The sequence below is a fragment of the Anguilla anguilla genome, chromosome 12, assembly GCF_013347855.1.
Source record: "Anguilla anguilla isolate fAngAng1 chromosome 12, fAngAng1.pri, whole genome shotgun sequence".
Classification (NCBI taxonomy): domain Eukaryota; kingdom Metazoa; phylum Chordata; class Actinopteri; order Anguilliformes; family Anguillidae; genus Anguilla; species Anguilla anguilla.
The window spans coordinates 23,672,954-23,700,923 of NC_049212.1; the positions used below are offsets into that span (position 1 = coordinate 23,672,954).

At 42.5% G+C, this 27,970-nt stretch overlaps 1 protein-coding gene across 1 annotated transcript in view; it reads right to left on the reverse strand.

The window, feature by feature from the left end:
• fat3a (FAT atypical cadherin 3a) overlaps positions 1-27,970 on the reverse strand; it is a 159,994-nt gene that overhangs the window by 41,226 nt on the left and 90,798 nt on the right. Inside the window, 6 exon segments of the mRNA XM_035385144.1 lie at positions 372-4,451; positions 4,582-4,792; positions 7,686-7,961; positions 12,473-12,612; positions 20,370-20,580; positions 21,832-22,146. Coding sequence (XP_035241035.1) covers positions 372-4,451; positions 4,582-4,792; positions 7,686-7,961; positions 12,473-12,612; positions 20,370-20,580; positions 21,832-22,146 — 5,233 coding nt within the window.

Genomic DNA, 27,970 nt, shown 5'->3' on the forward strand with positions numbered 1-27,970 from the left:
AAAATACTGCAGAAGATTTTTTATGTTTTCTAAATTCCAGCCCCTAAAAACCAGGAAAGACTGAGCCTTGCAATGTATTTCATATTTTTTCCCTTCAGTTACACTATGTTACACAATTTGAAAGGAAAATACCTTTGCTTTTATGTCATTCCTACACTCCCACATTGCACCTTTAAAAATACATTCAAGAATCTGTCTCAGGACTGAGGGAATAGGGGACTAACTCAGGAATGTGCCATCTAGGTCAGAAAAATATCTACTCTCTAAAGCTGAAATTTTCAATACCTTAACACCATTTTGCTATCATTAAAAACTACCTATTTATACAATTTACATATTTGCTTCACTGTAGTAACTGAAGACACTCTTACCTGTGATGTGGTAGCTGACTTGACGATTGATGTCAGAACTGTCATCATCTTGTGTGTTCAGCACTGCCACCACCTCACCTGGGGGGTCGCTCTCCCTCACAGCCCCCCTGTAGTAATCCTCCACAAAGTTGGGTGGGTTGTCGTTAATGTCGGTGACGATGACGGACACAGTGGTGCTGGAGGACAGGGAGACAGTCTCTCCCAGGTCAGACGCCACAACGGCAAAGGTGTAGGATGGGGACGTCTCATAGTCCAAATCTTTGAGTGTGGAGATCCAACCTGTGTTACTGTCAATGGTGAAGGTGTCAGCAGTCCAGTCCATTTCCACATTCGGAGGGGAGGCAATGCTATATGTGACCTGTCCGTTGGCACCCCAGTCTGGGTCCAGTGCTCGCACCTGTATTATTCTTGTTCCAACAGGCATCCCCTCCATTACTGTTGCCTCGTAGGAAGTGGATTCAAAAGCTGGCTTGTTGTCATTCAAATCTAGGACCTTCACCTCCACGTCCACAGTGGACACAGAGTCTATGCGTGCCTGCTGCATTGTGGCGGAGACTTTGAAGTGGAAGGTGTCGATGACCTCATGGTCCAGGGGCTTGTCCAGCTTGATGACACCCGTCTCCTTCTCCACAATGAACATGGCATCCTGATTGTTCTCTCCTGTCTCTCCACTGATGATGCTAAAAATGGCAGAGTGGCCAGATACCAGGTAAACGGAGCCAAGGGCTGCACCTATGGGGGTGTCTTCAGGGACAGTGAAAGAATACTGAGGCTGGGTGAAGGAGGGAATGAGATTCTCTGGGTTCAGGACATGGATGTACACCGACACCAGAGAATGCTTCATGGGAATCCCTCCATCAACAGCTTTCACAAAAAAGGACAGTATGGAGCTCTTTAGATGGTTGAAGCTACCTTTGGTGACCATCCATCCATTGTCTGGATCTATCTCCAGGATGTCCACCACAGGGACATGGGCTTCGCTGTAAAGTGAGTAGGACACCTTAGCATTGGCACCATCGTCTGGATCGTAGGCCTGGATCTGAGTGACTAAGTACCCCTTGCCTACATCTGATTTTACACTTGCCCTGTACTCTACTGCTCTGAAGCGAGGTGCATTATCATTCTCGTCCACCAAAATCACCCTGACTGTACAATACGAGGCTCTGCCACCCCCATCCAGAGCCATCACTGTCAGGACAATATCCTTATTTTCTGGGTTTTCCCTGTCCAACTTCTCCAAGGTTGAGATCTGGCCATTGGCATCAATGCTGAACTGATCCTTTCCCACATCATTGATGAAGGAGTATGTTAACTGGCCAAATGGTCCAGAATCCATATCAGTAGCCTTTACCTGGACCACTTTGGAGCCTACAGCAGCATTCTCCCGCAGCTCTGCCACATAGACATTCTGGATAAAGACAGGGCTGTAAAGGTTAGCACCAAGGACTCTGATATGTACCTGGGCAGTGCTGGTGAAGACCCCATCTGACACAGAAACATTGAGACTGTACACAGGCTCCAACCTCTGCTTTCGATGACTGGACAAGGTAATGATCCCTGTGCTACTGTCCATGGCAAAGTTCATCCTCTCATTCCCTGACAGAATACTGTACTCCAGCTTGTCAAAGTCAGAGCTGTCTGCATCAGAGGCCTGGACACAGGTTACAAAGTGGCCCTTTGGTGCAAGTTCGCTAACGTACGCCTCGTACAACAGCTGGTTGAACACAGGAGGGTTGTCATTCATATCATTCACAATGACCATGACAGCAACCTCGCTGCTCAAGGGAGGAAACCCATTATCTGTTGCCCTGACAATGAAGCTGTACAATTGTATCAGCTCATGGTCGAGCATGCGTGCTGTCAGAATGAGCCCACTGCTGCTGTCAATGTGGAAATAGTCCGTGCTGTTGTATACATTGGAGAAAATTTGATAGCGTATTACATTGTTCTTTTCTGAGTCCATGTCTGTTGCCACTACCTGAAGGGCTGGGGTCCCAATCATTGAGGTCTCGGAAAGAATAGCTTTGTAGGAGGTTTTTTCAAACACCGGGGCATTGTCGTTCACATCCAGAATGATAATGTCCACATCTACCTCTGCTCTTGCCCCCGTAAGATAGTCTGTTGCCCTGATGATAAGTCTATACGAAGGGCTAATTTCATAGTCTAAAGAATTAATGACACTTATCACTCCTGTGTCAAATCCAATGTTAAACTGCAGTGATGGGTCACCATCTACAATAGTGTATATAATATTTTGGCCCTCAGGACTTGTAGCATTTATTCCCAAAATAGGGGTGTGGACAGCTACATCCTCATTAACTGACACAGCATAGAAGGACTTGTCAAAAACAGGCATAGCTTTGTTCACAACAGTAATGGGAAACTCTACTGTGGTAGAAAGGGGTGGATATCCCCCATCTCTGGCATAAACAACCACCTCGTACTCCACATTGGATAAGTCAGACTCAAAGGCTTTTTTCAGATGAAGGTCACCTGTGAGCCTGTTAATTTCGAAGTGGCCATGGTCATCCTTTAAAAAGTAGGACACCTCCCCGTTGATCCCCTTGTCCCGGTCCACAGCTGTGACCCTAAATATTGGGGACCCAGGCTCAGCCTCAACTTGCACAGCTGCGTAATAGGGGAGACCAACAAACACAGGGGCATTGTCATTGATGTCCTCCACCTGGACCTTCACCATTACTCTGGCAACACGCAAGTGGTCATATTCCCGACTTGCCTCCACCACAAGCTCATAAAACTCCTGCTCCTCTCTGTCAAAGGGGATTCCTGTAGTTTGGATTACACCTGAGGTCGGTTTCATCTTGAACCTTGTCCCCGCATTCAGCAGGCTGTACCTGAGGGGCTCATTGAGGCGGTTGCCTACAGCATTGACTACTGCTACCTTAGTGATGTTGGTGACATTCTCCTGTATAGATGTTGAGTACAGGTTGTGTGTGAATACGAGCCCACTATCCATAGCCTCCTTGACTAATACAGTTATCAAAGCTGTGCTGGAAAACTTCCCATCAGAGACCTTCACGTTAAAACGAAAGCGGTCCTTGGAGAAGTTGTTGTTCTTCACAGTGAGTATGCCGGTGGTAGGTTCCATGGTGAAGTGCTCCAGATTTCCATCTATCAATGTGTAGGTCAGTTCAGTTGGTACATTGAGGTCTGGATCAGTGGCAGAGACTTTCAGAACCTCCACTCCAACATACGTGGGAAGAAGCAGAACGGTTTCATAAGCATCCATGGAAAATCTTGGCGGGGAGTCATTAGTGTCAATGACCTGGATTGTGACTTCGGTGGGGCTTTCAGCTGTCAGCTGTGGTTTGCCACTGTCTCTCACATGCACATGGAAATTGAATTTGGCAAATGTTTCATGGTCTAGGTTTGCAATGGTTCTTATAGATCCTGAACTTGAGTCCACAGTGAAAAACATCTTGGCTGTGTCCTCCACAATCTGATATACTAGGAGAGCGTTCTGGTTCCTGTCAGCATCGGTCGCTTTTATTACCAAGGGGTTGTTGGTGGTGCTCAGCACCACACTGTTGATCGGAGCGGCCTCACTAATACTTCCAGTGTACTGCAGTTGCTGAAATACTGGGGGATTGTCATTCTCATCTACAACCTGAATATTAATAGTCGCATTTGAAGCCATTCCTGCCATATTGGAAGCTTGTATGATAAGGATATATGAGGTGGTCACTTCATAGTCCAGAGGTTTCTGGGTTGTGATGACCCCTGAGTACTGGTTAATTTTGAAGGTTCTTTCCCTGTTCCCCTGCTTAATGTCATAGATCAGGGTGGACTGACTCATGGCACTGATCATGGTGACAGAGGTGCCTTCTGCCACATTCTCGTTGACCTCCGCCTGGTATTCGTTCTGAGGAAACTTGGGGCTGGAGTTGTCAGACAGGGTGACGGAGATCCGTACCACAGTGGTTGCGCCCATGGGTGGGGAGCCGTTATCTATCACTCTGACAGTGATAACATAATAGCCAATAGTTGTGAGGTCCAGTTCCCGGGCAACAGAGATAATACCTAAGACCGGTTCAATCCGGAATGTGTTCCCCGTGTTCCCTAAAGGAAAGAAACAGAGCTACTAGTATTCAAGAAAATAGTATTCCAAATATAATGTCTGCACTTCAGTTACACTGAACAATTAAGACATGCAAACCTTTTTAACCTCCTTCCTCTGTGAGATACCCACCTGCTTCGATGGCATACAGGAGCTCGGCATTCTCCCCTTTGTCCTTATCTAATGCAGTGACCTGAAGGACAGCAGTCCCCACTGCAGCCGACTCGTACACTGAGCCTTCGTATAGTGCGCTGGTAAAGTAGGGGGCGTGGTCATTGGCGTCCTCCACATCCACCAAGACCCGTGCCAGGTTCCTACGATATGGGAATTCCTGGTCCTTCACCTGATTGGACAGAGTGAGAGAGAGAGGTAGAGATGGGGAGAGTAAGAAAGTGAGAGATGTTAAACCACCACATCCCCAAATTATGTCCCTTTAAACTGCTTGTATTCCAAAAAATCATAATCCATGCTTGCAGAGCAGATTAGGAAGAGGTCTTAATGAGAGTGATATTTACATGATCACATGCTGCTTTCGAAAACAATTTACTGGACATGGAATTCACTGAAGAGAAGGGCAATAGGGAGAAACACTATTTTAGATTGTGTGCCACATAATGTAGTAAATCTGCATAAAAATAGCATGGCATTATCACAATAATTGGAGTAGAGCTCTTCTAAATTATGTACCTAGTGCTTATTTAATGTTTGAATAATATTACAATGACCATCTGAATCACAATATGTCTCAGTGAAACTGCAGCAGAATATTGCTGCTAACATCTGCGTTTATAAATATTTAACTAGGGCACACCTCATTTTAGCGTTACAAATAAATATTCAAGAACACAAAATGGCTTGGCCTGCATGCTCTATTAATTTCAGGTTCATAATGCAAAATATGAAAAACAAAGTTCTGCACTTAAATAAATCTACGGTAGAAAAAATTCTATTCAACAGTGAAAACTTCTGCTCATTATTTTCTTTGCATCCGAGTCATTCACTGACAACATATAACAAAATCAGTTACAGGAATGGTAAATCCATTTATATTGCTGCACTTTATAACAGAATTTTTATGCAAGGGTGCAGTTTTTGTTATGAGATACTCAACAACCTAAGGCTGTTACATGATAAACAAATGCTACTCCTCTTAATATTTCAGCTGTGCCACACCTATAGATTCTATGAAATTTCATTAGGATTCCCTTTGAGTTGCATTACCCGCATCGTATGAGTAAGACAACTTTTCTTATCACAGCATAAAATTGAACTTGAGAACATTTCACTAATAAATGTATTCTTGAAAATTAGTTGAAAGACATTAAAACAAGCTGGGATTCATATAACAGAGAAAGAGTTTAATATTTGTGCCAGCCGTTGCAAGCAGCTAAATGAAATTAGAGTGAAGTCAAACAGTAAAATATATCAGCATGGCCCCATTTATATCCCATAATCCCTCACAGGCAATTTTACAAGAAATTTCTCAAACCATTTGTTGCTCCTAATGAGGGGAAAAATGCAGATTGGTTCACTGAAGTCATCATTAGTTTGACTGACTAATGAAGAATTTAAGTGGAATGAAAGCATGGGTACTGCTGGCCCTTGGACTTCAGATCAGGAACATTGAATACATATTTAATTTAATAAATGAAACAGTGCAGAGGTAACACACAATATGGTCCCATCAAAGCAACATGCTTAACACGTTTTACACAGTCTCCATCAGTGGCTTCAACTATTCAAGCGTTCTTCACTAGTAACTTACCGTAAGCCTGACACACACAGCAAAGTCAACTCTGACAAAGTAATATCCATTGTCTGGGGAGCTGCCAATGCATTGTAAACAATATCCCTCTTCCCTTTCCTCTCTAAAAGCCTTGCATAAATGGGCTGTATCCAAACAGTTGATATGCTACCTGACTCAAAATAAAAAAATAGATACTAAACTGTCGTGCTTCAAGGTTAGCCGCTCAACTGAGATGACTTTTCCCTCTGCGACCGAGGCCCTCAAATCTGCAAAAATGACCATGTCCTCTGTCTTGGTTGTCTTGATCTCTCTGCTGTATTTAACAGAATAAACCATCACATCCTCTTGGCAATCTTAATAGAAATTGCTATCCCCAGGGATTTTTTTGTCCCCATCTGTTTTCCTTGCACATCTTTGGCCCAATAATATCCTCCCACACTCTCTCTCTACTTTTCACACACTGATGTACATATTTGCCTTAAACTCTATCTCTCCAAAACTGGGCTACTTCATCTACCAGAAAAATCCTGTCCCCCGAAGGATCCCCTTGCTAAAATGAAGGTGTTTGCTAGCCCATCTGCTAAAAATATTGGTATTTTTCATTACAAACCAAAATCAGTTACCCATGTTGTTGTAGCTGTTGACTCTTTCTCAACAATATGTACAACCCCCCTATGTTTCTCGCTATAAATGGTGCCCAGTTGATTGTCCAGGTCCTTGTGCTGTCCCAAATAGACAAATTAAAGTCTCTCCTTGCCAATCTCCTGGCATGTGCGATCAGGCCCCTTCAGCTCATTCAAAATGCTGTTGCTGCCTTTGTCTTTAACCAATAATAATACTTACATGTCACACCTCATCTCCCTCCACTAATTATTAGTTACAGTATGGTTAAAAAAAGTAGGAACCGTTGGTCCAAACATACAACCTTTTAACTAAAACCCATTTTGAAAATTTTATTCTCCTTCAAGATTGGTCCATTCCACCCCTATTGGTCACCTTGCTATCCCCATGTGAAAGGGTCCCTCATCTTAGTGATGTCTTTTCTTTACTATGGGCTCCCAGTGGCAGAATGATCTCACCACAGTAGTTATGACAGTTGAGTCACTGTTCATTCTCAACTGCAGACTGAACACCCACTCATTCAAACTCAATCTTTATCAAATAAACTCTGAATATTGCTACATTTAGCACTATATCCACAAATATCCTGTGCTAGTTACATTCTTGTATCCTCCCTCTTGCACCTTACATGACATTTAAAGTTGTGTTGTAAGTTTGCCTGCATTTTTAAAATACTTTTCCCCCTCCTCTTCCGACCTGTTTAGAATTGCTTTTATAAGATTGTTGTTTTTGTTAGATATGTGCAAATTTGATGCCTGACCTCCACCCACTTCCGAGCAAATTTGCAGTTACAACACTACCAGTAACTCACAGTAACTGGCTCCTACATTAGGTTAGGTCTGGGGTGGGTCAGGTGCTCTGCTCTTACCATGATGGTAAGGATATGCTGGGTGCGGGCCTCATGGTCCAGCCTCTCAGTGGTGTAGATGGTTCCGGTAGTGGGATCGATACGGAATGTGCGCATGCTAGCTGGGTCGATGCTGCTGTGAATGGAGTAGCTCAGTTTGTGCTTCTCGTCTCTGTCAGTGGCCAGCACTTGCACCACCTCTGTGTCTGCGGGCGTGTCCTCCGAGATGGTGATGTCATAAGTTGGCTGGGAGAAGACAGGCCCATTGTCGTTGTTGTCCAGCACGGTGACGTAGACCTGGGAAGAAGGTAAATTAAAAACACAATAACAATGAGGCAGGCATAACACAGCAGAGTTCATAACGCATCAAACTGTCTGTAAGTGAAAAAATTAAGACTATCCTACTTGGTATTTAAGCAACTCTTAACACGTGCTAAAATATTCATGAATGCGCTCTATACATAGCAAATTCCTTAGTAAATGAATTATGCACAGCAGCTTGCCATGTGTGCACTGCATATTGAAGGAAATTACTGTGGACATCATGGAGAACTATGCAAAACAAAGATAAATACATAAATGATATCACAAATTTTCCACTATAAGCACTGGATAATTGCAAAATGAATATGGCTGTATGCCCATGGTATTCTAAATATGAAACAATGACAGCCCACAATTTCCCACAGCACTGAAACCCGACGCCTCCATCTGCAAGTGCTTTGGTTCTGACACAGAAAGCTGCAAAAACCAGTTCCATTCACAATACTGCCATTACTGGAGACCAAATAATCTCAGCCACAGTCAAAGGGTGTCAAACAATAGACAACCGAAAGAGAAAATGGTTAATCTGTGCAGACTGTAGAGATGCACAGTGTTTCTTTCCTGCACTGTTATAAGATTCACTGCCCTCACCCCTGCATCTATCTCTCCTGTGCTCCTGTGCCTCTGCTCTGCGTAGCTAAATGAATTCATGATGGATTCATGGCCGGATATTGGGGGGGAGAGTAAGTGTTGAAGCAGGTCTGTGTGTGTGTGTGTGTGTGTGTGTGTGCGGGTGCGTGTATGTGAGCGTGCGCTGGTGTCCTAAGGGTGGGGTTGTGTGACAGACTAATGGGTCTATGGTCTGCAGCACACACCCCTAAATCAGTGGTGACCGTTTCTACTTTCCCCTTGATCAAAGGGTCTGACCTACATCCTGTCTTTTTAAAAAGACAAAACAATAGATCACAAAAGCATTTTGGTAGAACCCCTTTGTTCTCCGGACGAGGGACACAATTATAAACGCTGTTTTCATTCTGCTTGCCATTGCTGTGAATTATATTAACCACAGTGGGCCTCGCTACTGATGTGAGTCATGTTTACTTAGAAAATAGCCCCAGTTTAATGGACAATCAGAGCATTTCTTTAGAAATGGAAGCAAATCACAATGGAAGGTAATTAACGTGCCTTATTAATAATGACCTCGGCACTTGAGAGAGGATAGGCAGAGTTAATTAAGGCATGTTTCTCAGCCATGTGTAAGTCTGCATCCTCTCTTAAACAGCAGGAGCAGTAATTAGTTTTCCCGAAAATGTACACGATGAAGGGCGGGCAGAAGCCGATTTTGGCTTGATTTGGTTCTTTATTTCTCTGCCTCTTTAATGAGGACTGGCTTGCCTTTCATGCTGGCAGTAAGCCTTCATTTGCATTCAGCCCTTGTTATCATTCAGAAAGAGTGCAAAAAAAGAGACAGGCTGGGGTGCAATATAGAGAGAGAAAGTGTGCTACAACGAGGTAAGGTAAGTATACTGGAGAAGTATGAGACAGGGATAGGGAGGAGAGCACAGAATTTAAGCGGTGACTGTGAGGAAACACTGAGGAAACGGAGAGAAGGAAAAGAAAGAGTGAGGAAGGGGGTTGAAAAGTTCTGAGGAAAAGAGCTGTCAGGTGAGAAATTAAGAAACAGGGATGTAGGTGATGATGAGAGAGGTTCAAACAAAGGATGGGGTAAAAAGGTGTGAAACAGCAAAGAGTGAGAGAGGTAACAGGAAGACAGGATGACTGAGGGAAGGAGCAGGTTCTGTTTGTTCACTTTCTCTCCCTGCAGCTGCAATATCTAGATTAAAGACAAGACAGCTTCTCACTCCTTATGTAAAGCAAAGAGGTTTCTTTCTTATAATCACATATGTAGGGCTAGATGATTATAAGCAAAAGCCAATGAAAGTAGTGAAGCCTTCCATTATTTCCTTTAGGAATTCACAATTTTATGAATTTTCATGTGCTATTTTCGTCTGACCGACATTGTTGTATCTTGGTAATCTGCAAAATTATGGGGTGAATATATAACACACATGTCACATAAACACTAGGGAGCAATGTGGAGGATTCATGTGTGTTCCATATGACAGGGTGCAAATTCCCATGCAATCCCTGCAGCTCTATTAAAATGCTAATCTGTCACAGTGTGTTTGAAATGGCCACCTTCTGTCAGAGCGAGAGAGCGTAAGAGAGAGAGAGAGATCGAAAGGGAGAGAGAGGGTCTTCCAAACACGCTCACAGCGTTTCGAATCCTACCAATTGCTCAATTAAATTAAATATCACAGACAAAGCAAAGCAATAGGACTTCTCAGATGGCTTTCACACAAACAGCAGAATGCTTGCTGTTCCCCGGGGCTGACAGCCGACGGCTTCTCCGAACTCCGCACAGACACTGCTCCACATTTCTAAGTCAGCTTTAGCCCTGCTATCGGCTTTGCTTCAAAATATTCCTGCAACAAGCAATTACCACCTCTGAGGCTAAAAAAGAAGAGTCCCTCTTGTGTTCATTGTGTACAGACCTTTATTCTATCTACCTCTATCAACTGTGGTCTTTGCTGAATAGAACATTACCTTCCATGATAAACATTATCACTGCTACAGGGTATGAATCATAACATGACCACCTTGTCGACAAAACAATACACTGAACGCGTCAAGATTCTGAATAATTGTTTGCTGTTGTTTGAAGGCAGTGAGACAGGTTCTTCAGATTAGTCAGACTGTGAGGCAGGTAAGCCATTGTTACTGATTATTTCATTTGATGCGAAGCTCCAATCAAATTCAAATGCATTGTTACAAATACTGTGACAGCAACATTGGGACATTAATGTTTACTTTCCTAACAGGTACAGAATTTTCAGGGTACCCCGCTGCCCATAGCCCAACTTTGCACATAAACCGTTTCTTTCATTGTAAAGATAGGAAACAGAAAAGGAGCAAAATTATTTGCGAGCAGTTTTTTTGTAAGTATACTACGAATGCCTACACTACAGATGGCTCTTAAATCCTTATCTCCCGCCGTTCTCTTTAGTATTCAGCTCCTCACGTTTAGCTTCAGCTCGACGCATTACCCGCTCGTTTATCAGTCAGCACAGCTGGAGAGGAAGCAGCCACCGCAATTTGTGTTTACTGTAACTCTCCCCTCGCCCTGTCCTGAGGAACACGGATATACTGGTCCACATAAGCCCGAGAAAACACCCAATGACTGAGGACAAAGTGGGTCACGGCAGCACTTCCCTTTCCCTCCACTTTTTTTTTGTTTGTGGAAATTTCTGTGAGACTGCAGCAGTAGCAGAGGAGATGGCAATCGGGAGAAATTTTCTGCTTCGCGTTTGCTGTTGTTGCTTGTTTTTTCTCTTTTTGTTTGCACTGAAGGAAAAAGAATATCAAGGGGATGAATCGTTCACGTCCTCCCTCTACGTCACCCTCCCCTCCTCCCCACACCGAAACTTCCAATTTCTATCTGGACCGGTGATAAGTTTGCCACAGGGAAAGAAAAGTTATCACCTTGATGTTGCAATTAACATGCCTGGACATTAATATGGCAGACACGCTCATTTGTGAAAGACAGTGACACCATCCATCACAGGCACATTAAAGGCCACTATCACGGCAGTGGCATGCGGTCAGCTGGGTTTAAATAAAAGCCATTAAAAGAAGCAATTATATTTTTTGCTGAGGGGAGACACAGCAAGGGACTGCTTTGGGACTCTTGCTAGCATTATTAACCTGTCCACCATTTGAGACAAATTTGAGAATTGAAATATGCAAATGACTACCCTTGCATTTTCATCTCCAGCTATAAGATGGAGAGGGGCTGAAGAAAAGGTGTTGACTGAATCAAGGTAACATCATGAATAATGAGGGCCTGTGAAAGGAGTTGTCCGGAGGTCAGTAAGCCAGTATTGCGGAAGAATGTGACAAGAAGTTGCAGCAGAAACTAGCTGTGGACGTTGCTGTCCTGTGACATTTGTGGGGAAAACTAAAATTTACGGGAATCTTTGGATTCTGAAGGTAATGCCAATGCATGCATTAATTTTGTTTCACAGACATGAATGTGCTAATGTTCAATTTGAACGAGTCATAGTTTACATATATAGTAGAGCCTCAAATATAGTACTATTGCTAAAGAATCGGATGCTGGAAAATTTGATATGAAGAAGGGCCGAAGGAAAAAGAAAATAGTTTGCAAATGAAGCAAAGGTCACTGATACTGATGCGGCTACATTGTTGGAAAGCTGATATTTTAGTTGAAAACTGAAAGTTTCATAGCCAATTAGGACATAGCCAGGCTATATCTGAGTAAAACCTGAGCTATATTGGGGTTAACCTAGTCCGTTTATGTTAAAACACCTCACAACCTACGTTCCACTCTTCTAGCATTTGCTCACTGGGGAGAGAGTAAAATGATAAGATACAGAGAATGTGAGACAGTCAGACAGTACTGTAGAGTTAAGGCGAGTAAGAGGGTCTGTACTACAGTGCACACGTGTACAATGGTGGAGTACCTGTGTGGAGGCGCTGTTGGTCCCATCCGTCACCTCCACGGTCATGTTGTAGAAAGACCGATGTTCTGCGTCCAGTGGCTTCGCTATGACGATGGTTCCCACTCCTTTCTCGATGTCAAACATGCTGTCGTAGTTCCCACCTGCGTCCGTACGAAACACAGGCCAGAGGCGAAGGCTTTAATGACAGCGGAGACCTTCTCAAGGGCAGCGGCCCAGGAGGCACTCTTCTCATTATTCATCACATGCAGTAATGGATTCATAATGCGTTATTTGCATTATGGGGGTAGGAGGGGGTGTGGAGGAAACCCAGAGCAGTTTAGAATTCGCTGTACGCAATTTCCCGAAGTTCCCTTTTCATTTCTCCCTGAAGAGCTGAAAGTGCAGAAGTGGCCGATCGTGCTGAGAGCTTATGGTTAAAGGGTGAGCTTTAGCTGTGCCACACCAACGTAGCGAGTGTCTATGATAGAGAAGGTCACAAGTGATTTGTATGAATCCAGACCTCAGGGAGGGATGGTGGGAAAGGGACAGAAATGGTAAACTATCAGTCACTTCCATATATGAACCAAGACAATACACACATGTCCTGCACACATTCACATCAAAGGAGAAATGACGCAGACAAATTTAACAACCAAAACACATTCCTAGCCCCAGATCCACCCAGGAAAAAAATACATACAGATGTAGCAAAAAAGAAAAAGAAAAAAAAGGCCAGTAATAATTCTTATGAAGGGCTTTTGATTTGATAATAAATTTCCTCTATATCCCCTTAGTGTAATAGGAGATGGACAGGCACTTGGATGAGCTTCGTTTATTTATTCATCATTCAGAGTAAGTGCGGCAGATAAGGCAAGGTAATATGGAGATATAGCCATTCGTTTCATTAGCTGCGTTCTGCGTTCTCCCGCAGTAATAAGATGCCAGCAATAAATGTGCCGCTCATCTATGGGATTATTAACCCTTATCACAGCCCATCTCTCTGCATGGAATTCTCCAGATCTCCACGTCAGTATTCATTATCACCATCCATGTAGCGCGGCGGATGTTTGTGCTTATCGCTGCAGGAGCGCTAACTGGACTTTTTCAAACAAGCAGGAGTACGGGGGACTTCCCTAAACCTGATGAGCAGAAGACTGCTGATGTCTCCATATTCAGATTTCATGTTACAGAGAAGACAGAGGAACTCTTATGGGGCATAAAAGCCTATAAAACATTGATGAGACCTTGATGAGTTGACCGTGAGGAATGGCTACTGCTTAGCCGTGCTAGTCTCCGATCCGCACTTTCGTTTATTACTCACATCTACAGTGATACTGAGCAGATGATAAGCGCAAATGGCATATATGAAAAGGGCACCTTGGGATCAGGTTGTTCCCAGACTGAAGACCTACCCACTGCACGCTGGAGGCAGATGTACATTACTTATAGCAAAACTGTTAGAAAGCTGGCATAATTAGATTTTCGGTCGGAGACAGAAAGTACATTAAATGCATTTTGAGGAAATTGAATGCAGATTGCTAAACCCCCATTACGGATGACCAGATCTGTCAGAACAAATCAAGCCCTGGGGCTAGAACTCAGCACTGCCTGAACACAGCACTTGACAGTGTTCCACCTTCCACCAATTTATACTTCATGGAGAACATATTTTCATTTACAGTAGAATTTACAATTAATTTGATAGAATGGGTGTGGTCCAAGTTCACAAACTGCATTAGATCCTAAATGATGCACTTTCATCTTCTTACAAAAAAAGGCTGTGCTCCCAGCTGTAATTAAGCAGCCTGAAGACTTCACATCCCCAGAGAAACAGTGTGGCAAGCCTTGTTTTCCTTACACAACGTCAATTAACTCACTGGAAACCAATAAATGAACGGAAAAAGGAATTTAAATGGTGAGCATGTCAATTTAGCTCCTATTGAAAATGCACTCGTCTCTGAAACTACACCACTAAGACCAAAGTTAATTAAACGCCAATGCCATTTCACAACGCTAATTGATTTAAACAAGAAATTACCTGGCCTTCACTGCTTGCAAGTGCTGCACAGAATTAGGGAGAGTCACCCATCTCTAACAGTGTGACTGATGGCACACTTGTAGATCAAATTAAAAGGATTTCCTTTTGACGTTACGGATTAGAATATTACTGACCTGCATTCTGCAAGAGGGCATCACACAACAATCTAAGAATAATGTCTAAAAAGGCTTTTCAAATCAACATTCTTGATTTATCTGACTTATTTTAAAAACAGAAATACAGAAAATATTTTCCATCAGATATTGATGGTAAGACCAAAATTCTGAATAGTACTAAAAAACAAATATCATTATTTTTTTTTGACATATTTTGACAATATTTCCAAACACATACAAAGTTAATAATAATTTATATCTTGCAATTGTCTAATATCTCCATAAAATGTAATAATTAATGAATGTCATATTTCCATACGATCTGTAAATATTAAACTTTCAGGAGCAAGAAAAAGCTTTGCTTGCAGTCTTTTTTAATTGATTCATTCAAATGCTAAGAAAAAAGACACCAGGAGTCTTGGAAATCCTGCATTAATGGCAATGAGTTCTTGGAACCAGCAAGAGAAATCTGCATTGAAGTGCAGTTAGGTTTTGCACGTGGTCCAGAACTGAAAAAGAATGTTCCGTTTCATCAAATTATAGAGGGAAACAAAACTCCTAACAAAGTAGTTATTAAACCCTCTGCTGAACGTCAAAATTGTATCCTTTCCTTAAAAGCAGATTAGACCATGAGATTGCTTCAGCGGTTAAAAGCTTGGTGCACTGACAAATACAGAGATTTATCGTCTCATGTTCGGATTCACTTTAGAGTAAACAAAAAGAGCTAATGAGAACATGCCACTTAACTGTCACCCCATTTCTGAAATCACTATAACTACATACTGCTTATCCTCCAAGTAATATTTCTTTCTGACCACAAAACGGTATTACACAGTGGCATGCCACTTCTGTTCGCGCCTAAATGTCTGCCCCTCATGCGTAAGAAAAGACTGGCGACAGTGGGACTCTGAGCTAACAGGCAGTTATCGAACCTTTTTTGACCGGCTGTCACCAAACAAACCAGAGTTTCTGAAAGACATCTGACACTGGATTTTACATATTTCCAGGGACTGGACTGCTGTGCCTGTTCAAATGGTTGTTCTCACTTGATCTGTTTCAAAAGCCCAGCAGTATGTAACGAATCTGAGCTTTTAGAATTCTTTATTTCCTTTTTAAAATACAGACAGCTGCCCATTTCCACACTGCACAGTACAGCTTGCTGCATAATGCCTGGACAGTTCTGTTCTATGCATAAATATTACATGGTGTTAGTCCCTTTGTGTTTTAAGTGCATGCTGTATTCAATTAGAATATGTTAGAGATTATGTTCATGAGACAGGTTCAACTGACCAATATTTCGCTCTTTCATTAATGCATTAATTATTAATTCAAGCTGGCAATAATTAGCTTACACAGCGGCCTTGAGGTGCTGAATAAAAATCCACTCAGAGATTCGCACAGTGAGCTGTGAAACGGCACTGCAGTGTTTTTCCTGCCTGCTTCTAGCATGCTCAAACAGAGAGGGACCGGCTTAAGGGAACTGAACAGGCGATTGCAAGATCCGTCCAAATCACTTACCGTACATTTCTGCAGCATTCTGAGGAGTTTTAATCAAAAACAAATAAAAAGAAAACAATTTAAAAGGAAAAGCAGAAATATACGGGGTTCTATTTTTGTGCTGCATGGGGGGAGGAGGGGGTGGGGATCTGAGTGTGTTTTGCAGGAGAGAAACAGACACAACACTAAGGAAGTTAATGACTTGGTGATGGAGAGTAATCACGCCTGCAGACAGGTCCCGGCCCATGGGAATCAATCATGGCTTTTAGCACCCTGCGCTTTCACCTGCTTGTGTTTATCCACCAACACCTGGCCATTCGTTTTAATCAAAGTTCCCCCACCTCCATTAATATTCCATCCGTAACCCCCTCTCTGCGTGCTCCTGGCTGGGCGGCATTAAGAGAGGCCTCAGGGGGACGGCTGCTTTCTGTCACAGCCAGCACAGTGACCAGCCATTAACCTCTCACCCCGCGCGTCTCCTACCACACCGCTTATTCAGCGATCCGGTTAATTGCGTACGGCGGGATCTTCATGGCCCGTTGTCAGCCGACGTTGCTGGGCCGGTGTTTATGTCGCGCTCTTCCAAACATCCACCGAGCCCCGCGTGAGAAATGATTAAACTAGGCCAAAGCAGAGGGAAAGGCTGTTCGTTCCACAATGCGTGTGAGGTTCCCTCAACTTCAGGGTCAGCTCATGTAAATGCCTTATTGATTTCCATGATCGGAGGTCAATGACCTGTAAAAGCATAATGGTATTCCTCGTAATAAGTACAGTATAGCTCTTTAAAGTAACCGAGCTCTGCAATGATTCCCGTGAAAAGTTTATTGAAAGTAAAATCAGATTTTGATAACTGTGACCAATTCCTGACCTTACAATCTCTTAGAAAACTTCAAATATAAGCAATCCCTTTCTTAAAAACAAACTCAACCACAGACACATAAAACAAAATAAAAACCTTATGGAAAAAGTTAATTTCTGATAACTACATACTATATGAATGGAAGTGTTGTGACATCACGTGATGCATGTCAACTTGCAAGTATGCAAATTCAGTCTTATTAAAATGGGATCAGCTGTATAATAGCCAATAAATCAGTGTGTGCAATTATCCAACACGCAATCAGAGGGAGCTGGCGGTACAGCAGTTGTGCTTGTCAGTCTGTCCTGCACTCTCCGTCAGTGGGCGATACACACAGCACCGAACACAAAGGGGATGGATAAAGCACAGGTGAGCAATGGGAGAAAGAAACCAAATGCAGTTCAAGTGGAACTGAGATACCTTCTGTGGAACAATTCCTGCCACAAGCAGCCTGTAGGATATAGAACATCTCCCGGGAAGGCCTGCCACCTTCGAGGCGCGAAGCATTGACAGGAGAGAGGGAAGAGAAAGAGGGAGAGAGAGAGGGAAAAGGAAGAAGAGAGAAAGAAAGAGAGAAGCGGTTTAAGAAAAAAAGAAAGTGTGAAGCTTGTGCAAAAAGTAGCAAAGGTAACGAAAAAGCCACAGAGTTCAACAAAGCATGAAAAGCTAGCAGCAAACGCAGAAGGTATCTTCTCCCTAATAACAGTTTCAATGCTTTGCGGAAATAACAAAAAATGAATCAAATAGAATAATACGAATGAATGAGAAGGTCATGGCTGTGCATCCTCATTCAGCAACAAGCCTGGATTCTCTGGATTCTTCATGAAAAAGTAAGAACTTAAAAGTAAATCTGAAAAACTTGACTCACAGAAAGAAAAGCAAAACTGGAAAATTATAACAATAACAGCCTGTAATATGAAGAGTGGTCCTTCAATAATATGAATATATGATGGCACAATGACAGGTAACATCAGGTCTTATACTTTATAGACTGTGATAACTGTTTGTTAGCCTTATTTCAGTTCACTACCTGGAAAATGTCAATACCTTTTCTATTCAGCATCTTAGCCACCAGATTTCTCAACAAACAAAAAATAGAAAAGTAAAAAAAACTACCAAAAATGATTAGTCTTATATGTTACAACATTTAAGTCTGATAAAACACACTCATAATCATGAAACGTTTTCAATTAAAAAATTGTTCAGTTGACAATGAATATCCTGTTGAATTACTAATTTAGCTAAATTTTATATATGAATATATATTCATTATATATAGTATTAAAAGTGTGCAAGCAACTTACATTAATGCCAGATATAGACATCACATTGAATAGCAAAGATTGTTATGGGATATGGAATTAAACTGACATCTGTGTGTGGTCTGTCAGTTAACTTGCTAATGTGAATAAAGGACAGATACTGTGAAGAACATCTCTTAAATACCCTTACATATTCAAATGTAATGAACTGCAGAAAAGCCCAATTTAAAAAATGATAGTTATTATCCATAGTCCTGTTGCCAATGCTTGATTTTGCTATCAAAGTAGTGAGGTACAAGCTTTGTAACAGGAACAAGTACAGTTGCTAAGAGAACAGACTACTGGGACTTCGTATTAGAACTTCCAAAAATGTCCAGATGGTTCTTTGACAAAATATATGCAACAAAAACAACAATGTACGTTTATGCATTGTCACTGTCAATATACAAACATCCTTAAGACCACCTACATGCTAAACATGCAAGATTCAAGTTGTCAGAAATGTCCTTACCCAGAGCAAAAGTGGTCTGTTTCATTGGAGCACCCTTTTTTTAAAAATGTGGGTACCTTTACAATCCTGTACAATTGTATTTAGATATTGCAATAGTAAAGTGAACGGCGACTGGCTATGAAAAAACAATAGTGTCTTTTTCTCATTTGAGAAATATTGCACAGCGGATGAATAAAGCATCATCTGAGAATGTTAACAACGGGTTCACTGACACTGAGTTCATTAGAGCTAAACTAAATACATGCTTTAACGCTTTTAATCATTATTTTATAAGTCGGCTAGAAAATAAGGTTTACCATTTCCCATTTTAATGATGATTTTCTTGTGGTGCCTTGAAAGCAAATGCTTAATTTTATTCTGTGCTGTATTTGATTTTGTTACGTAAGACTAAATTGGTTTGTGGAAGAGCATGTTTGCAGTTTCCTGTTTGTCTAACCAAACAGCTGATACTGTCAGTAACACAGATTGAAGAAAATTATATAACATATTTTGCATTTCAATTAAACACCTTTGATTACCCGTATCTTGTATACAAAAACATGGCACACGAATTAGGGAATCATTCAGTGCGCTAAACAAGAGTATTATTTGGCAGAAAAACATTCCTTCTGTATTACAATATTTTTAAAATTTAATATCATTTAAAAAAATGTATATTTAGCCTTAATTTCTTTCCCCCAATCCGAACTGTTTGATCTTCAATCCTTAATGCCACCTTCGGGTGGAGAGAGCCATAGTCATGTGATGCCTATTCTCGCTTCTTTCCACACTACGGACGCACCACCAATTATACACTTCCCATGTCGTGTGAGGATAACGAGGTAGGCATATTCTCGGTTTGTGCATTCGCAGGCGCCTGGCCTGACCAAGAGTGGCCGCTACAGAGCAATGAGGGCAACGGAAATGACTGGCTTATCCAGTATTGTTCCCCGGTGAGGCTGGGCCAACTGTTGCCTCGCCAATGCTGACCTCCAGCCATAGCTGACGATGGCATGACTGGGACTCGAACACCCGCTTTTGCTTACAGAACGAGTGTATTTACAGTGTGTACATACTGTATACTTACAAATTGTGAGGAGAAAACCATTCTAAGGTAAAGAGTTCCCTGAGCTTGGCATGCAAAGATATTTACACTAGAGAGCACAGATGAAAGGACTTATCTCACATGCAGTTATGCTATCCCCATATCCACTTAATTATGTACACCAATTATTCAAAATCATTTAAGACTAGCAGCGTAATGCTACATTGAATGACCTGAATTTGTAGAGCATATACAGTATTCAAAATGGATCTCATGTTGATTGCATATTTTTGAAAATAGACAGCCACAATATGTGTGAAACATGCAGTTTCACACTGTGATAAGATCTTTAAGATTGAGAGAGGTTTCTCTTCACGCAAACACCTTTCTTTTGCCTCAAGGTGTTCAAAGCTGCCACTGTGCTGGAGTGCAAATGCTGCAGAATGCTAGAAGAGGGGCAAAACACCAGGATGAGCTAACAGTGGATACAGTACCTTGATGTGACTGGTGGGGTGCCTGTGCTACTCTGGGGTACCCCCCAAGCATCAACACTGGCAGTCATCTTGTGACATATGCATATCCCCACCCACCCCGCCTTCCGTTCAGCTTACCAGTGATGTCGAACCATAGAGGCGTGGAGCTCTGCTGCATGGAGACCACGCCCACAATCTCTGCCACCTTGTCGTGCTCCATGACAGTGAAATTGTAGTATGGCTCATCGAACACTAGGGGCAGTGCTGAGGGCACGGGTTTGCGTATCCACTCTATGTGCAGCCGTGCTGTGGACGACTTCTGGGGGCGTCCGTTATCTGTGGCTTTGATCTGGAGGCGAGGGGTTATTTCAAGAAAACATCAGCATCAGCAAAAATACCCTGAGAAATGTCCTTTATTCTAATATTATTCAGATTTGAGAGGATTATGGTGTTTGTGAACTGTGCAGTACTTGCAGTGAATTTCTTCTGTTTAAAAAAGCCATTGGTAGCCAGTGTTAACAATATAACTGAGAGAGACAACCAAGCACACTAAACAGTCTGGTCTCGTTACCGCCTCTTGAACTTCCTTAAGACGAGAAAGTAAAATCGAAAGGTCACTGCATTTCCCAGAAGAAAACAAAAGGCCTCAATGACAAAGCCTTGCTTTCTTCCTCTTAATGAGGGCTAGGGCACATTTTGTTTTTCATGTCATTACAGATCCTTCAGTGCCTCAAATAGTGCTTATTAATATCCAGTATGACAGCTGGCTCCTGCAAGGCATTAGGCCAAATAGCAGGTTCATCGAGGCAAACAGAAGATAACACAATTTGCCAGAGAAATACCAAGCATTACAAAAGCAGAAAAAAGCATGGTAATGTTCAGTGCTCTGACAGGCCATCCAGACAGCCTTCACTCCGAATGAAGAGTTGAAATTAATATAAAAGACATTTCATTCTTTTTGATGGATGTTTCTTATCAGTGCTTTTAGCGATGGCACTGTGGAACACTAGAAGATGCACTATAGCGGTTTCAGTGATACGGTCCTTTTCACAGGTCCTTGGAGATAAAGCAGCACAAGGGGCCACAAATCCACTCTGAAGGATCGATATGAGTGTGTACACCGATCTGCAAAACAAGTGTACATAGTCATGATGCTCGTTTTTTTGTGGATTTTTTGTCCTTCTCTGGTTTGAGGTCTGTCAGAGCTGATGACGTCACAGCCCCTGTGGGTGGTGCCCAAGCTCAGTACCTTGACTGTTGTCGTTTGGTCTCTAATTAAAAGCACAAACAAACCCGTCTTTATTAGAGACAGAGGCCTGCAGGGCTGTAATCTTATGGCACTGGTCCAATGGCTCTGTAGTGTGTGTGTGTGTGTGTGTGTGTACAGGGCCTAAGTTGACCTCTATGGGATGAGAGTTTATATATAAAAAAGGGCTGCGCTTGTCTAATGCAGCAACAAAGCAGCCGAACAAAGCTGAGTTTATAACGGACATTTATGCCAATTAAATTTGTAACTAAGTAGAAGAATTCTGTATATAAATGTCATATTTATGATATTTTTCCTTCAGTACAGATTGTGCTTCTGGGGCTGTATACGTACAGTCAGGATGTCATAACTTCCGGCAGTGAACTGCTTCCTGGAGGACACCATGGCGGTCTTGGGGTCGATAAAGAACTTGCCGTCTTCGTTCCCATCCACGATGCTGTAGGAGAGATCGGAGTTGGGGCCCTCGTCCTTGTCGTAGGCAAACACCCGGTAGATGGGTTCTCCTTTCTTTTTCCGGTCCCTCTCAGGGAGCTTAATCTGGTAGACCTTCTCAGGGAACTGTGGCTTATTATCGTTCTCATCCAGAACGTGTATGATCACCCAGACGGTGGACTGCCTGGGAGATGGACCTCCATCCATCACCGTTACCTGGTTACGCACACGCACAAGAACACAGCATACACATACATCACAAACATGCACACAGAGAGAAAAGAAGAAAATCTGTCTTTTAACGTTCAAAGCATTTTTTTTCCATCATAACTAATTACAGTGGGAAGCTCCTCTCGCATATATTTTTCTGACAAGTGGAAAAGCCTGTCATATTTATAAAGTGGATCTTTCACTTTCTTTTATCTTATTTCCTGTATTCTGACAGCTAATTAATTTAGCTGTGCTACACTTCTCTGTAATGACAAAGTTAGTCTGTGGAAGTGTTAAATTAAAAATCAAGACGCTGATAGCACCAACAGCCAATGGGAAGAGCATTCATTGTTTCACCTTGTCTTTAAAAAATAAAATCATTTTCAAAAGGCAGAAGACTTCCTGTGTGCACAACATTAACAGAAAAAGTGATTATTCATTTTTATTATTCCACCTCCTACGTTTTTGACTTCTGTTTGTGATTGACTTCCAATCATTTCTGACCTCTTACAGGTACATTGACAGACATGGAGAAAAAGTAATTAGTCACTCTTGTACCTTGTGTAAGAGACACACTATGAATTGAAAAGGCACCTTGCACTCAGACACATTCAAATCAGCCCCTCTGCAGTATTAACTAGGGATTCCTACCTTTGAAATTGAATGTACTTGCTGTTATTGTGCTGGGAAAAATAGCTGGGGGGACAAACAAGTGGCGCTGACACATTGGACACATCAGGCAGAAGGACAACATTGTTCCCTAAAGGTTGCATTAGCAGCAGCCATTCATTAGAGAGGCTGGTTGTCTGACAGAGACACGGCGCATGAATACATTCAGAGCCACGCCTGTTTGTTTGGCCTTTTAGTCTCCGTCTCTCCTGTCTCCAGCGACCGCGGAAAAGACGCAGGAGACACGTTAAAACAGCTCCTGGCGCCCGCTCACAGCCAGGGGGATACCTACCACGCGTGTACACAAAACAAAGGCGAACACACGCACACACGCAGACACACACACAGCTATTCAATCTCACATGTGTATGCATGGTAAACACACCAGTAAAACGTGACGAGCACAGACACTAAGCTTAGTCAACATACACACACGCGCACACACACATGCACACACACGTACACACACACACAGACACAATGACACACACACACTCATTCACACACACACACACACATACACTCATACACACACACACACACACACACACACACGCACACACACACACACATACACTCATACACACACACACACACACACACACACATATACACACACACTCTCACACACCACTGAAAGTGTCTGATAATAACGCTCAGCTTGTCAGTGCCTCAGTGTAAGCACTGAGCACACAGCACTTCCCAGCTGCTCCACTGAAGCATGGAGGGTGTCCACGGGTGAGCTGCAGTAGGATCCTTTACTGGACAGACATATTGCCATACGATTACCTAATTTACTTCCCTGTCAAGAGCAGCTCACATTGCTCACCGTCTGCATATAGCATTATCCAGCCACCCAGATGAATCCGAGCCAATGCATCTCACACCACGGATTCAAACTCACAACACGCTGGTGTCAGGCACCTGCCTAAGATGACACAATGTGTATATTACCTACACATTGCCACCCCTCATTAATAAAAATAAAAAACCCATTAAGAAAGAAAACTTTAGTCACAATAAGCAGGTTTTGTTGGCTTGTAGTTGCTCAGGTTCATAAGCTCTGACTAGATTTTAATTGGCTCTCCAGTGTGAACACATGTTTTGCTAAAGCATTCACTTTGCTACTACTGTCCACCTGCACGGCAGCCCCTCGGTTACCGTGCGTGAAGCGGACATGCGTCCAGTGCACAGCTGACTGCCTCTACCAGCTTTTCATCCACTCAAATTAATCCACCATTATGAACACATAAATCTCAACCCACGTCAAGCTAAAACTCCACACGAAAACAGGGGACAGGAAAATAATTTTCCTGGGAGGCCCACGGGCGTGCTGGTTAATCATGATTAGACATGCTTCTGGAATTAGGAAGAGGGGAGGAGATGTTAATGATACAGGGAATGAGGCCTAATTGGCTGTAAGTGTTCTTCTGGAATGGAGCTTCAGCTCAGATCCTAAAAGACAACAACTTGGCCACCTCCTGGATCATTCCTTTCTTTGTGAGTTAGCTGGAAAGAGAACTTCGGTAGCCCACAAAACCTTCTGGGCTTCTCTGTATTTGACACACAAAGGATGGCTGAGTTCTTGATATTTGTGGATATATTTATTTTTTCCCTTATTTTACTGTGTCAGTGTGAATAAAAATGGTAAGAAAATGGCAATGAGACTGACAAACAAGAGCCAAAATGAGAGGGAGTGCAAGGAGAAGAGAGAGTGATGAAAAGGCAATGAGTGAAGGAATAAGAGAAAGATAAGACCATGAGGAGAGATGAAATGAGAGGGGGTTAGTGAAAAAGTATGATGAAGAGAGAGAATAACTGAATAACTGAAAAAAAAAACGGAGGACTTGTGTGTGTGTGTGTGTGTGTGTGTGTGTGTGAGTAAAGCGGGGATGTAGTGGGGGCTGTTAAGAGCAGAACGTGGGCAGGTCCTGCATCATTAGTCACTCTGAGCGGCTCAGAGGCCCAGCAGGAGCTCAGCGGCTCTGTCCCCATCAGCCAACAGGAAGGCTGACTGGCAGGCCATTTCTACAGGGAAAATGGGACAGGGAATCCCCAAAACAACAGTGGGGAACAGAGGCCGTCTGCCAAGTTACCAGAACCCCCTCACCAACGTCTCCCAGGTCCCATCTCTCCACACGTTGGAATCACCAGAGGAGCCACAGGAACCCCCCTTGTCTCCGCTCGTCTGCGGACGGCCATTTTCGGGTATCACATGTGACTGCACCCAACGAAGCCCCAGAGCAGTCGGTGCACTGTCCGGACTACAGGTGATCCCACTCTAAAGCTGCTTAAGTGAGAAAATCCGGGTCTGAGGCCGTGTGATCCCTTGTTCTGCAAAAGTCCGTGGTTCAAGGGAGGAGCCGTTTACAGCTGTTTCTCAATCGATACACTGAGTCATAAGATCAACCAAAGACGAAACCACACAAAACATTTCCTTCTGACAGCCAGTTCAGGAGATGTGCAAAGCCTTGGACGACTTTGGAGGATTTCAGATTTTTCATTTCATTTTTGCTCTCTTGGAACAATATTGGTTGTTTACTTATATGAACTTCAGCTATCAGCTATGTGGGTTAAAAAAAAAAAAAACATACACAGAATCCACTGGCAAATATACAGTAACATAAGGTTAAGATAGTGTCTAAAATGACAGTGTCTAAAATTAGATTATATGACAGAGACAAAAAATAAGAGAGTTGGGGTGGTGTGGGGGCAGATGTTCTTTTAGATCCTGGTCCTATTCTGAGTAGTTAGGCAGACACAGGATTCTTAATTTCATTCATTAGAGTTTGACTACATTTTCTGTGAAACCAATTCATAAAGCCAGATCTGAGCTGAAAAATTATGTACATTAGATGCAAAATCACTCTAGCCATGAACTCCCACCACTGCACCACACCACTACCGCCTGCAGGAGTCCCTATGAACTACAGCACAAATCCTATAATATGACATCATTACCAACAGTACTGCAGAAAAGCTGAGCTTCCAATTACAGAAAAGACTGTCTATGGACTCTATTGCATGAAGTTTAAAGACTGCCACACTCATTAACATTTACAGATTAACATTATGACACACTGACCCCTGAAGGAAAAGTCAAATCTTTGACCCTTTCTGAAAACAAATGATTGGCATCTATTAGTTAAAAATATTAAGCATACAGTCTGAGATTGAACCACTAGACCACAGACAGATAGATAAATGAGCAATGGCAATACTTAATTCGCCTGTCAGCCAATAACATTGGAAAGGGTTTGTAGCAGTCGGTTCGCCTGAGAGGCAGATTGGTCTCGGCTGCGCCGGTTGGTGGAGAGAGCAAACACACCTGGGCTGCGTTAGCTAATCAGCCCAGGTGCTTAAAGGTGTGGTGCTCTCCACAGTTCGGGGCTGAGACTGGGAGCTAACATCGAGAGTGCAGTTCTGAGTTTAGTTTTATTTTATTTTATTTTAAGCACGAAAGGAATCCTCAGCAGAAAAGTTGGAGGAGCTGGACCTGGCCGGGAAGGCGGGTCAGCTACTGAGCCGGCGAACTGAAAAGTTGCTGCTCTGTTTTACTTTTTTGTCTTTGTTATTTTAGCTAATTGTTTTTGCCCGGAACCCGTGAGGGGGAAGGGCGAAGTGGTCCGTTTATTTTATTTCACGTTTGTGTGTGCGCTCTCTCTCTCTCCATGCGACAGGAACTGTGTTACCCGGTACTGCCGCATCTCTCCTCCCCAGGTGTCATGCTTGGCATGTGACAGGGTTGCCCCTAGCATTTACGATACAACTACTCTTACTACAAAGAAAAAAATTAAGCAAACAAAAAAGTTGGTATGTGGGTATATTATCTGAATATTCTTCAAGAAATGTATTTTAATCTAATTTTTGGCAGGAACTATTTCCTGTGATGCATGCAACCTAAGACTCACAGCCAGGGTGCTGTGGTGTGGCTTCCTAAATCAATATTACAACTTGAGTGAAGAGCTTGTGTCACTTAAACTGAGAAAGGAAGAAGCACCAGTACAATATAAAACGTCATATCTATGTATATATATTTGCAATATATATACTATGAAATGAATCTGTGCATAAGTACAGCCTCTGGAGACATAACATCATCCTATGAAGTCACTTTTGACTTACTTGCAGTGTGTTTTTTTTCTTGCTTTAGACCACAAACCCCCAAATGCCCCAATACCAGCCATTTAGTTTAGTCTAGATGGAATAGCCAAAGCAATTAAGCTAGCTTTTCTGTAAATAACAGTGGACAGTGAATTTTTGGCCAGCAAATAGAATAATGCCTCAATAAAAATCATATTTTATCACCACCACAAGAGACTTAGAACCTCCACCGTTGCAGTACTGTTTTTTCTCAACATGTTTCTAATGACGCCTCTGTTGGTAGATCAAGGTTTGGAGGAGATCCCAGACAGATCTGAGTCATCCCTAAGTTTATCCACTCCTGCACAGATGCCAGACAGAAAGATGTGTGAGAGAAGAGGCAGGGAGATGGTGGGATAGAGAGAGAGAGGTAGAGAACAAGACAAAGATGAAGAGAAACACTACAAATGTTCTACAGGAAAAGAGGAATAATGAGGGAGGAAAATGGAGATATGAAAGTTAGGGAGAATATGTGGAAAAAAAGTAAACTGGGACAGGAAAAGAGACAGAAAAGAAGGAAGGATGGTGAGAGAAAGGGGTGAAGACTGACAGAATTAAAGAGCAAAAATAGGGGGTGAGAAGGAGACAGAAAATCCCACAGCAATTATCTGGGTTCCCTTGCAGCCAGTGGTTCAGTCCGTCTCATCAGACTATGCAGCTTACTGCCATTTCTGCTCCCCCCTGCCAAGCCCATTCCACAGCACAAAAGTGGAGGCCACTTATCTGGCACCAGTAGAGGGTAGTCTTCACTGCCCAAAACATGGCCATTGGCTTAGGGAAGATTCTTCTGAATCCCTTTACAAATACCAACTTGTGTCCTTACAAGTTATTTCCTTACAATTGTAATTGATATCACAATTGCAATTAAAATAAGAATTTGTACTTTATTCTTATTTTATTTTGCTTTATTAGTTTCTAAGATTCATTTAACTAGGTTTAAAAAACTGAGAAAAGTTTTCATTTTCAAAGATAAATTGACATGTAACAGGTAATTGTGTTCGTAACTGTGCATATGAGC